The 13,004-nt window shown below is 41.9% G+C and overlaps 1 protein-coding gene across 1 annotated transcript in view; it reads left to right on the top strand.

The window, feature by feature from the left end:
- Positions 1-671: 671 nt before the first annotated feature.
- The window catches only part of UNC13B (unc-13 homolog B), a 206,775-nt gene continuing 194,442 nt past the window's right edge, over positions 672-13,004 (top strand). The window contains exon 1 of the mRNA XM_058044077.1: positions 672-726. Coding sequence (XP_057900060.1) covers positions 705-726 — 22 coding nt within the window. The 5' untranslated portion in view covers positions 672-704. The remainder of the gene's footprint in view (positions 727-13,004) is intronic.

Here is a 13,004-nt window from a genome sequence, read left to right as displayed (position 1 = left end):
AGGGGAAGCCCTCCATGTGAGGAGCGGCTGAGGTCACTTGGCCCGTTTATTATGGAGGAGACTGAGGGGAGAGCTCACAGCAGTTTACCTCTTCCTCAGGAGGGGAAGTAGGACAGGCACTGATCTGTTCTCTTCAGTGACCAGTGACAGGACCTGAGGGAATGGCCTAAAGTTGTGTCAGGGGAGGTTTTGGTTGGGTTTTGGGAAAAAGTTCTCCACCCAGAGAGTGGTTGGGCACTGGCACAGGCTCCTCAGTACTCGGTCACAGCACCAAGTCTGACAGAGTTCAAAACGCGTTTGAACAATGCTTTCAGGCACATGGTGGGATTTTTGGGTTGATCTGTGCAGGGCCAAGAGCTGGACTCCATGATTCCTAAGGGTCCCTCTCAACACAATCCATAATTCTTACGCTAGCACACCACAACCTGTCCGAGCACTCCAGCGAAGACACATGCAGAGCGGTCCTCCTCCATCGAGTTCCCTCACCTTTCGGGAGCGAAACAAAAGCCTGAAAAGAAGAGAGCCAAGCAGCACAGCCCCGCACCCGAGCGCGGCCCGCCCGGCCGGCCGCGGGCTCCCCCTGACGCGTCCGTCGTCACTCGGCCCTGCCCCGGCGGGACGGCCCCGCCCCGACTGAGGCGCCGCCGCCGCCCGGTGTCCGCGGGGCGGCATGAGGAGAGCCGGGGGCGGCTGCCGGGGCCGCCATGTCGCTGCTCTGCGTGCGAGGTGAGCGGGGCGGCGGCGGCGGCGGAGCGGGGGGACACGCCTGGGCAGGGTTTGGCTTTGTCCTGGGTGAAGTGGGTTTCAGCCTCCCCGGAACGGGGACGGGCGTGCCGGTGCCTCCCCGCCCTGAGCCGCGGGCGGCCGCGGCCCGGGCCGCCACCTGCACCCCTGGGCCGGAGGTGCCGCATGGCGAGGGAGCAGGTGCGGGTCCAGGAGCGGCGGTCCCGGCCGGGAAGGTCCGGAGCTCCGGGAGGAGCCGTGGCTGACTTTGGGAGTTGGCTCGGACACGAGTTGAATTGCCCAGTGAACGGCGCGGGCAGGAAGCAGGCTGCTGTCACTCCGTACACTCGCTCTAGAGCGTGCATTGTTATTTCGCATACATTCCTAATGACCTCCTCATGCTGCTATCGAGCCTCGTCCTCTTGCTGAACAGGTTGCGGGAAGCCGGCGCTTTCTCTGCTCAGCGGATTATAGTGCTGTCTCCGGTTCCCCATTTCTTGCTGCCTAGCGCTAAAAAATAATGATAAAGAAATCCGTGGGGGAAACCATCTGCCAGGGCTCCCGCTGCTGGGACGTGTCTCCCTGCACTGAACGCCGCGGTCACCGGGCGTCCCCGAGCGCAGCCGTGCCCTGCGGCTTAAAAGTGTAGTTTTAATGTTCTCAGCTCCTTTGCCAGGAATGATAAAAAAACTGGCACTGCTGGCAGTTCAGCTCTTCTCTTACACACACGGGTTTATTGATAACAGCACCCTATCCAGTTGTTCTTCACTCTTTTAAGTCAAAAGCCCTGTGTTGGTTGATGGTGTAAGATGCCCAACAGAGCATCTTGAGATGTGTTCTTCTGGGGAGAGCGCTGCTTTTGGGGAGTGTTTCTGAATTAAGTTTCAGCCCTTTTATTAAACACATGTTTTGTTTAAGGGCTTAGGAGAGGTGCGCAAGTGCAAAGTTTAGCTTAAATATGCTTTTTGTACACTTCTATGTAAACTGTGAAGTGCAGATTTGTGTAGTCCATTTTGAAGGTTTTGCCAAAATTTCTTCATTGAAGCTGATTCTTATTAGCTGAAGGATGCTTATGTGTATTACAGGGTGTTTAAAATTCTTTTTGGTGGTTTATCCTCAAAATGTTTCGAGAGTGTCCTTTAAAGTGTTATGGGTTTGATACCACTTGAAGCTGATTGTCTTAAGAATGTATTTACATGCTGTTCACGAGAAATAGTGAAGGAACATGAACTGAATGATTGAGCTGCTGAAAGTGTCTTCTGTTTTCAAGGTGTTTATTCTTGATCTGTAGAGTTTTTAGGATAAAAGCATTTCAGGAGCCTGGAATGGTGTGCTTTTGTGTTTCTTTTATTCTTTGTTTGTGTGAAGAGCTAAAGAAGAAATTTGAGGTGGCTCATGACTTTGTGTGAAGAGTTACTGTGAAAATTTTATGTTCTGTTTCCATCTGCTGTGCGAAGACAGTAGAAGACACGAGAATTCATTTAAATCGATGATGCTGAACAACTTTGTTGTAAGATTGCAGAATGTAGTCAATTTACTAAACATCAAGAAACATGTTTTCTGAAATAGCCATGACTGAAAGGATGAGCTGATGAGATCTCACAAGAAGCAACTATCTAACATGATATGGAAGTATGTTGAGGTGGAGCAGTGTGAAAAACAAAACAGATACCAGGAGCTGAGATAAAACAACAGGGGCAAGGAGGAAGCGGCTTTATTAATTGTTACTTTTTTAAAAAAAGCCCAACAAAATGGCACTTCTCTTGATTCTTTTACCTTTCCACCGAAATGAACTAATCTTGTTGAGACAGCAGGGAGCTGTTAGTAAGAAAGTTGGAAAAGCTGTTTTTTTTTTCCTATTCAAAATGGTACACATATAAGACTACACAGTAGTGTGGGGTTGGATGATGTAGAGCTGAGACTAACAAAGAAAGACAACAAAAACCCCCATGGAATAAATGTAGGTGATTGGGACACTGTTCATAGCATCTGGATTGCAGTTTTCCATATAAAGGAAAATGTGGAAAAAGCTCTAAGTGTCAGCAGCACAAGAAGCCTGCCAGTGAGAAGGATAGTGTTTTAATTTATTGATTTATTTTGCAGCCCCCATGAATTGTGCGCATTAATAGTATTATAATGAATCACTAATCTAAAACAGTGCTCAGTGTTTGTGACCAAACGTGTCTGGGTGCTGCCTTTGTTCCTGAAAGACCAGCTAACATATACGTCTTCTTGATGTCAAGTGCTACATTTCTCTTACTTTCTTGGAGAACAAATAATTTTTTGTGTGTGTGTGTTCTTTTTTCTTTTTCTCCTTTGTTTGTTTTGGTTTGTTGTTTGTTTTATTTGTTGTTGTTTTGTTATGTGGCATTTTTTGTTTGTTTCTTTGGTGTATTTTGTTTGCTTTGTTCTGTTTTTTCCAGAATCATTGAGCTGTATCTGCCATAGAAATAGGAAACACCTGACAGAAAATCTAAGCTCAGAGGAATTGTGAGTCTGGGCTTGTCTGCAGCAGTTCAGGGGATGTGTGAAATAAGCCAGTGGTAATGGGCTGTTGTAGGAGCAAATTAAGGGATTCTTTTGAAGCAGGAAAATATGCAGTGTGTGTAAGTGAAGTGAAGGAGAAAAGAAATCCTGAATATTACATGATTGAGGCTTTTAGGAGACTTCTTCGTATTTTGATTCCACTGCTTAAGTGCAAGAGAGGTTGCATACACTCCTGTTCCGAGCAGCTGTGTCTGGATTATGTCTGATAATCTTCTCTTGGCATAGTTTGCTTTATTAGTTTGCATTTAGTGTTGTATTTGTGAAAATAGTACATATTAAATAAAACTAATCCCAGGGAAGCAGTCTAGTTTTTCACGTCACTCTTGCATTTTTAACTTTCTTGGCTTTCTCTTGTAACTGTTGATTTTACCCCACATCTAAATTAGATAAAATTTATTTTCCTGATCTTTCCTGTCTCCTGAGTTGGTGGTGGGAATAACTGCTGTCTCAGCACAGCTTGCAGGGGTCATAGCAAAGTGGGCCCTGCTGAGGCTGGATCACTCGGTCACTGGCTCTGTTTATCACTGTCCTGACACATAGTTCATGCCCTTTGACCTGCTCACTTTTATTGCATCCTTCTTTGTCCCCAGCCCTTGCTACCTCAAGACTGATGGTCCTCTTCTAGTTTTTCTCCTCTCTGCTTCATAGCAGCTTATGCTGTATCTTCACTGTCACTGTATTCCAAAGTGTTTGACCTGCCTGGTCCAGCTGATAATTATAATGCCAAGGATGTTGGCAGTGGGGTTCTTCCCTCATCCCTGTGCACAGTGCCTGACTTGGTCCCATAAGGTCATGGTGCTTCTGTGTAGTGTGCCTTTATCTTGGGGTCTGATATCTGTGTGAGATTTGGCTGCCAGAGGTACATGAAAGAATGGCTTGGGTGAGCTCTTGCGCTCTAGAATTTCAAGTTGACTGCTCTTTCAAATGACATTGTCTGGAGGTTAGGAACGATATTTTTTTGTTTGCCTAATGTTTATCTTGTGGCTGTGCTGAAGAATTAGAAGAGCTTGTGACATTTTTGTCAAAACAGCTGGAGTGTTGGAATACCACTCTGAGAATTAACTGTCCATCCCTACGTTGCCAGAAAAATTTGCGTTCCAGTACTGAATTGAACTGTGTTGACTTCCAAGTGAAGGAGACAAAGAAAGAGAATGGAAGTGGATGCTAATGATAAAAGAAATGAAAACATGTTCAGTCTTGTGGTATACTGAGAAATACCTATACCTACAAGTGGCCAAGTGTCAGGAACTTCTCTTTAAAGGATTTTTCCCCTACCTTAGTGTAATGGCCTCAACTTACCTCAGTGTTCTCTGAAAGACTGAATGCTGTTAGGACTGTTCTGAACTGGTTGTGGAATTGAAAAAAAAAAACATATCCACCTTTTTGTAGGTCAAAATTATGAAGAATTGAACATTAAAAGTAGTAGCAGAAATGCAAGGTTGTAACACTAGGATATTAAAATAACATAATAATTCATTTAGAATTTGGTGTGTGACTATTATGAAATGCATTTCACTAGTTGTCCTTAGTCAGGAAGTTACCAGTGTCAGTAGTGCTGGAGCACAATAAAGTGCATTAGGAATCTGGGTAATAAGGCTAAGAACAAAGTGTTCTCTACTGAAAGAACATTTTGTGTTGAGAGTTAATTTTAGGTTTATAAAGGTGTAATTGGAGAGAACTTTTTAAGATTTCTAGCTTTTTCTGTTGCTCAGTAAAACCTGCAAACCATGTCTGGCTTTTGATGCATGGGTGATCATCTGATTTCCTGTTTAAAATCCTCACCCTTTCAGCTTTGGGCACTGTTAGTGCAAACAGTGTGGAATCTACTTTTTAGGTATTTAGGGGACTATGAACTACTTGAAATCTCCCTATATTTCTCAGTGGGATGAAGGGATGGTACAGAGGTTCTTCCTGAATTTGAATAGTGTCTGCTTCCTTTTTGCTCTTATGGTGTACTCTCAGCTGACTCCTTCAATGTGAGATCTGCCAGGCCTAGCTTGTTAAAGTTATTAGCATACTCTTTTAATATGCAATAACGTGCTGCATTTAATCTAAATGCTGAAAGAATCTAATTTTAAACTCTTAACCCTCCAAGATCTAGTTGCAGCTTACACAGCAGCAATGAAAGTCCAAGCAAATTAAATTGCTTTTTTAATCCAGGACCTTATTTCAAATACTTGACTTGAATGCATGTGAAATGCGTATGTCCAATGGCAAATCATCTTTCTATGTATTTCCTTTGAATTTTTTTCATAATTTTTCATGGATATTTTTTGTGCCTTGTGGTCAATTTTACTGGGTGTTTTGAAAAATACTTTAATTATTCCAAAAAAGCTCTTCTTGCTGCTCTTCCAAGAGATCTTGAACTTGAGGGATGTGTCTAACAACTCTTTCTCTGTTGCTTTTTTGTTCTGATAATTCCCTGTGTGGTCTTGCAAACGGATTTTGAGCTGCTGTGAAAGTGTGTAGGGTCTTCACTAATTCTGCCTCTTTCTTACGTTACAGCTTAGTGGTTAATACCTGCCATTTTCTTGGTATGGAAGTGTATGTAAGCAACTTGGTGTTCTTGCCTCTTGGTTGCTAGAATGACTTCTGGAGTCATGAGTTTAAATGGTTTCTCTTTAGCACTTGGATTTGCTTTTCTTTGCTGTCTTTGCTTTCTGACAGTACTTCAAAAGTTTGTTTAGTAGTGAAATTGCATTTAATATTGTTGTGTTGATCTAATCATTGTCAGAGAAATTAAATCCTCTTTACTTGTGTTGTTGGTGTGTGCTTTTCTGTGCCTGCTTTAGCCATGTTTACCAAGAGCTTTGTTGAAGTGTTGTTTTGCTTGTAAACTGTCACCAGTAAAATTTGGCAGATGCCTTCTGTGACATGCATTCCTATTCCATAGGTATATTCTGGGGATTTATATCAGCTTTCTTTGCATTTAGAAAGATTTCAGATGGATTGTCTTTTCTCTTAGGCCCTCCTTATACCTGGCTAGGCTGCTGTGCATAATTCTGCTTTTATTATTTGCCTTTTGACTGGCCTCTGTGTCCTGCTTGGTTTTGTGTAAGTGACAAAAGCCCAGTTGAGAAAGAGTGAAATATGGCAGGCTTTGGGATGGGGAACACCACTGATCATGGCCAGCCTCTCAAGTGACTCTCTATTACTGTTTCACTGGATACTCACCCATACTATGTCATTTTTCACTTTATTGAGACACTGTTCTACCCTAAGTGAGTTGTGTGTCTCAGAAAATTCCATGTGTGTACAGTTTGGGTCAGTCTTTCCAAGCTGGTGCTGAATAGTGGGCATCTTTTTTTTTTTTTTTTTTTTTTACCAGAACTTTAACTCCTTAAACATTTCAGACATTTGTCTGGAGTGCTCAGTGATCTGTAGGTACCTGACCACGTACAGGTGTGCTCTGAGTGTCACCTCGGGTGTCATACTCTGCTCTTCTTGGAGCCTCTTTTCTGATCTCTCTGGATGCATTTAAAACAAAGGTCACTGGGCTACAGACTACTTCAATTACATGCAAGTTGCAGTTTTTTAGACCTTCTGATTTTTATTACTTGCGCGTCAAATATTTAACATTATCTTCATTTGCCACGGGCTGGAAAGTACCTGATCTCACAAGTGCTTGCTTCTTCCTGGGCATGTGGCAGATGTTTATGGGATGCTTAATGCTTTTTCACCATCAGCAGTTAAATCAGCTGATGAGTTGGGAGGGCAGTACCCTTGTTGGTGTTTTGTCTCAATTCAGATTTTTTGTTAAGGCTCTTGCTTTTCTGTGCATTTAACTTCCTAAATCTTGGGCCACGCAACCTGTGTCAATAGTTTCTTTCTTATATTTTACCATGGCTTGATAGCTCTTTGAAGTGGAGTGGAATTCAGCTGTCCTTCTTGCTTGAGGAGTAGTGGCTTTTTGGTCCCCTGGAAAACACCTAATAAACGATTCCTGAATCTGATTATGATGGTTTTGGTTCATATTTTTTCTTCTTAGTCAATTGGTAGTAATTAGTCTCAACATTATGAAATTAACTCTCTCTGAAATGTCCCTCATGTATTGCAGGGATTGTTTTTGGACAGCCCATGTTCTAATTTGATTTAATCACAGCCACTGCAGGTAACTATTAAATAATTGCTTTGTGGAAGAAAAGGGGAGTGGTGATCCAAAACAGCTGTTTTGCCTGTTTAACAGTTGATGAGTTGGAATGCTATTTGCAAGTTTTGATAGAACTGAAGTAGTACTGGCAGGCATATGAGCTCTTCAGCATTTCTCTGTTTAACTGTCTTGATATGAGTACTGCTGTCTTCTGTGATGAGCAGATTTCAGCTAAATATATTATGAAATACATTATGTGCATCTATATGTCTGTTTCAGCTGAGAAGAAAGCTTCAAGTCTAATGCAGATTTAAAAAAAAACTCTGAGAAATCTCTGGTTGATAGTTTCATTAAAAGATGCAAATATGATTTACTTGGTGCATCATAAACATCTAACACTTCTCTAACACATTAGTGACATCTAACTCCTTCACCAGGCTTTCAAAACAGATTTCTTACTGTCCTTTTAAGTTACTTTCCCCATTATGAACTTTGAATAATTGAATAATTACACTTAAAAAACCCAATATGTTGAATAGCTACAGATCTTACCAGCCTTTCCGTCCTTGTGTAGCGTGTGGTGCAAGAGACCAGCTGTGGCTAGAGGATCAAGTTAGATGATAAGTCCTCAGCTGAGGAATTTTTTTGACTGGTGCTGGTTGAACTTTCTAAGCATCATATTATGGCTCGGATTCATGTCCTGCTGTTGTGGAAAGTGGCAAGGAATCGGAGCACAGCACTGGCAGGAATGCTGCTTCTCTGATAGCTACATGTGGGCATCCTAAAAATGAAAGGGAATGCTGCCAGCTAATGGTTGTGACTTCGTTTATGTTTCCTCTGCCATATTGCTCTTGAGTGCATGTTCATCCTTTTGTCAGATGAGCTGGGGTGGGCTTTGGACAGACCTGTGTGGGAGGTGGGTCCATGCACTCAGCATGGAATCATTTGCTGAGAGAGGTTCAGCTCATGGAAACCCGGTGCTGAGAGAAAATTGAGGCAGTATCAGGTATGAGTAAATGTTGCCTGCTTAGTTTGCAGGATTTAATTTTTCTGGCCACACTTAAATTTGTAAAAAATCTTAAAATTCCTGGGCAGGATGCATGTAGGGGTAGGAACTATGTTAAAGGAATTAAAAATCCTGATTTTGTTCACTTTTGGATTGCCTGCGTCTGGGGAGTTGGAGCATTAAAAAACAGAAAGAAAATGTGTCGTTTCAACAGCTTTGTGCTGACCTCAGTTTCTTGATGCTCTTCCTTGCAGTTGAACATACTGTATAAATGGAAAGTGAATTGGACTGGGATGTCTAGTCTGATGAAGGATAAGAGGAGGTGTCTTGTTCAGGATAATCTCTAGCCTAAATCTGTTGGCGAGTTTGAAAAGAAATTTGGCTTCAAGCCTTGACCGTGTCCCTTTAAGGAATACTGGTTTTAACCTTATTACTTAAAGCTCTTGTGACTTAACTCGCTTAAATCTTTACAACCTAAATGCTCTGCTAAACAGACTCCAACATTTCCACCATAGAGACCTAATTATTAGGTATAAAATAACTGCAGAATTATGCTTCTAAGTATTGGCACACTTCTGTTTTCTCTGCTCAGGCCAATGCAGTAATACTCAGCTTAAAAAGCATCATTAAAAAAACCCCAACATGCTTTGTCTGTTCACTTTTGGGTTGCTGCTCTGTTCAGGCAAAATCTGCACCATATAACCAACCTGCTGTTGTTTCTTTGTTGGCATCTGCTGAAAGGATGTTGGATCTGGAGCTAAATGTGGTGGCCCATGAAAGCCTTCACTTTTCTGAGCTGTTGTGGCAGCACAATGCTGCAGTCCATGTGCCAGGGATTCAGGCATGCTTGGATAAGGCAAAGGGAACTGTGACGGAACTGCATCACCTGGGACATATAGGATATGGACGGCTTTTATCCAGCGTCATTACCAAACTCCATTTTTCCCAATCCTTAAGTACTGGAAGGGCAAGGAGTACAACTTCAGTCATAGTGTCTCCAGTCCAAGGGAAGGCACACCAGCTTCTGCTGTTCTAATGCTAAAGTTGGTAAACCACTTCAGCATAAAAACCAGAAATTCATCACATATGATAGTCGCCATAAAGCTGATGAATATGTAAATACTGAATTTCTAGATAGAAACCTATTAGAGACATTTTCCTTCCTAAAAGACTTGTATAAACTTCAGAACAGGTTTTCAGAAAATGTCCAGGGACTTCAGATTTTCAGTACCTGTGGTTGTAGTTATCACATACTCTTCTGTTCCAACAACCTCAGTCCTTTGCAAACAAAGTCCTTGTGGAATGTTATAGCTGCAATTACACATTGGAGAGCTACGAATCCTTGTTGTGCAAATCTTCAGTAATTATTTCTTCCTATAGGGCCAGGAGTACCAGACACACGGTGCCAGGGCAGTTTGTCAGCCTTGTGTGAGGAAGGAATTCGGCTGCTCAGTAAACTATTACACACTTTGTAGAAAATTGTTGTTCCCCATTTGTTCCCCTTCCAAATTTCATGTGTTATTCTTCATTGCAAGATTTCTTTAAAGGAGAAATGTTCTGCAGGAGATTGTTTGGCCTCTTTGTGCATGGGGCTTGGCTTTGAGAGTCAGAGAGGTCATAAATTACTAGAAAGCCGAGGTAGCCTTTGTTTTTGGATTTGGGATTTCTGACCATACCAAAATCATAATGCCATTTCATAGATTAATGAAGTCATGGTTTTAAATGAAACTCTCAGTATTTTATAGTTCAGACATCCCCCAATCCTGAGCTCCTGATCTGAACCTGATCTAAACCTGTAGTGTGTGACTTGAATTTGGCTTGCAACGTGGATATGGATTGGTAGGAAGGGAAAAATGGACATGAAACAGTAGTTTTATTTCAGCCTTTCCTGCCTGGTGTAACTTGCTGCATGTGCAGAATTTTATTAGATTTTGACCTGTCAAATTGAGTAAGTGGAGTCTGTGTATGCTCCATTTTAGTAGGAGATTTTTTGAGGAGATTAACTGCTTAGAAACTCCATAGTTATAAGGCCAGAATGGCTTTTTGTTATCATCTAGTATGACCCTCTGTAATACATAGTATTTTTTAAATGTAACTTAGAGTCTTAACAGAAAAAGATCAGATTCTGAACTAAAATTGATGAAAGATTTTCTATGGTTCTTGGTAGCTTTATGTTGATATCTGACAAATTTCTGCTATCTATGCTGTAGTGGTTTACTAGCTTCAGCATCAGAAGAGCAGAATCTGGTGTGCCTTTCCTTAGGTTGGAGAAGCTATTATGAAAGTTGTATTCCTTGTCCTTCCAGTACTTAAGGATTGGAAAAAATGGATTTTGGTAATGTCTATCACTTGACTAGAGGCAAGTAGATGTTATGTTATGAGTAATCTGACTATAATGACAGGTGTTTACATATTTTTCCATGGTTAAATAAAGATCAAGAGATGCCATGCCCTAATAGATCTCCGTGTTAAATCAGTGTGTTGTTACACTTTTGCTTGGTGGGAGGAGTGTGGTGTACCAGAGCTCTAGCAACAGACCTTTTACTTCTGTTGTAAACTGTTGTGAAGTTACTGTTCTGTTGTGAAGTTACTGTTCTGTATAAACCTGACACTTCAGTCAGAGATGTAGAAATGTGCTCAGGCTGTATTGGAGGAGAGTAGCACATGACAGAAGTTTGAATATATATGAGTTAACCCTGTGCACTCCTCCTGGATTGTATATTTCTTTTTCCTCAAAGAGTGATGTGGAAGAGCTAGTGCTGCAGATGAAATTGGGGTTACTGGATCCCTGATAAGTGCTACAGTTTTATGAAGTAAATAATATAAGTAAAACATTTGAATTAGTAGTGTTGAGTTAGTTTTCCTAGAGGGTGCAAGGACATTTGTGTTATAAAGCAGAATGGGAAGCTTGTGGCTAAAGTGGTGGGAAGAGGGCTGTTAGTTTAGGACTCAGAACCAGCCCCCAAAGGTTAGAAGGAGTCATGAGGAGTGGGGGTTATGAGAGGAACAGAGGTGTTGGAAGGGCTTTCCTACTCTAGGAAGAGAGGAATAGAGGTGACTGGGAAAATTCCACTGTGGTTTGGTGATGCAAAATTGTAAAGCAGCATTAATGTGGATAAAAGAGAACCAGCTGGGCTGAAATTGCTTTGGGAAGAGCTGATAAGAGATTTTGCTGGGATAGTACAAGAGATCTAATGCACGTAGTCCAGGATTTAAATGTGGGTAAAAATCTCGTAACGTGGTTAAAGCAAAGTATTTCTGGGTGTTGTCACTGTGAAAAACTGACTCCCCACACCAGAGAATATATCCTGTTGGTCCTTCCTGGGGTACGGGGAGCTGTGTTATCTGACAGTTTTACCATCATACGGTGACTACAGCCATAAAACTGGTGGAGTGAACTGTAGATGTGACTTTGAGAGGCACAGAAGATGCTTCAGGGAAATTGGACATGGAAGTGAACTTGGTTTGAATGATCACAACTGAAGCTAAGTTAAGGTAAACAGATGAGTATGTAGGTTAGCAATTGTCAAGCCTTCAGGGAAGCTGAAGAAGCTTTTTGGTGAAGTGAGGAGGTTGGATACAGAGGAGGGCAGGAAATTCAGGGAAGCTCCTGGGGTAAATATTAGCATCTCAAATAACAGAAAAGGCTCCACCTAGGAAATTACCCCAGAGCTGATGATTCACCTGTTCATTACGTCAGGATATGCTAAGCAAACAGAGAACCTCTGAGAGCAAAAAAACAGTTCATAGAGGAAGGTGTGTGTTGAGGATCAGAAAGTCCAAGGCTAAGGCAGGGGCTTCCACCTCAGCAGACAAGGTGGCATCTTGCAAGTGGTAATAAAACAGGTAGCAGAAGGTGGTGCTTTGGTCACACGAAAAGGGGAAACAGCCAGCCTCCACAGGGGAAGGAATCAGACCTCTGTGCACGGGGACAGGGAAGTGTAAAGATGGGTTGGTTATGGTCCCTGGACTATAGGAATTGTTTCTTATGAAACTGAAAATGATGGACAAGCATGGGAGAAAAACTTTTAATATCCTGCATTTGAGTCTGGTGGTCTGTATCCCAGAGTGCTGAAACATGCAACACTTTGAATCTGAATTCTGCCAGCAGAAGTTTAACTGTGGCTGCAAACAAGCAGTGACATCTCCTAACTGGAGAGGAATAGATGTGGTTTCTGTGGATAGGTGGGAAGATAAAGGAGATGAGTGATAAATGGGTAAATATGGATCTTGACTTCAAAAGCAGATGAGTCTGTAACAACATGGAAAGTTTAAAGTAGGCTGTTAGGAGAGAATAATAAATTTTTTTTAGACAGGTGGAAACGATGTGGAAGGGTATGATATGAAATGTGACACAGGTTTGCAAGAGGAAGATTTTTCTGGGCTAGCTTCTTGTTTCTACATGAAAACATGCAGCTATTTGTATTTCTGTAATATCTCACAAATCCTGTAGCAGACTTCTTTTAAAAGAAATTCGGAATTGCCAAAAGACGTGTAAATATTATAAGGAGCTGACTATAGCAGAAGCTAGCAATGTTACTAAGACTAGTGGGAGAAGCAGATAGATGTCTTCCACTTGTGTCATGGCAAAAAAGAATACAAATGTGTGTGTCAAAGCTGTTCTTAAGTGAAGTCCTA

The sequence above is a fragment of the Melospiza georgiana genome, chromosome Z (genome assembly GCF_028018845.1).
Source record: "Melospiza georgiana isolate bMelGeo1 chromosome Z, bMelGeo1.pri, whole genome shotgun sequence".
Classification (NCBI taxonomy): Eukaryota; Metazoa; Chordata; class Aves; order Passeriformes; family Passerellidae; genus Melospiza; species Melospiza georgiana.
The sequence above is the reverse complement of the archived record's forward strand: the minus strand, read 5'-3'. Positions and strand labels throughout refer to the sequence as shown.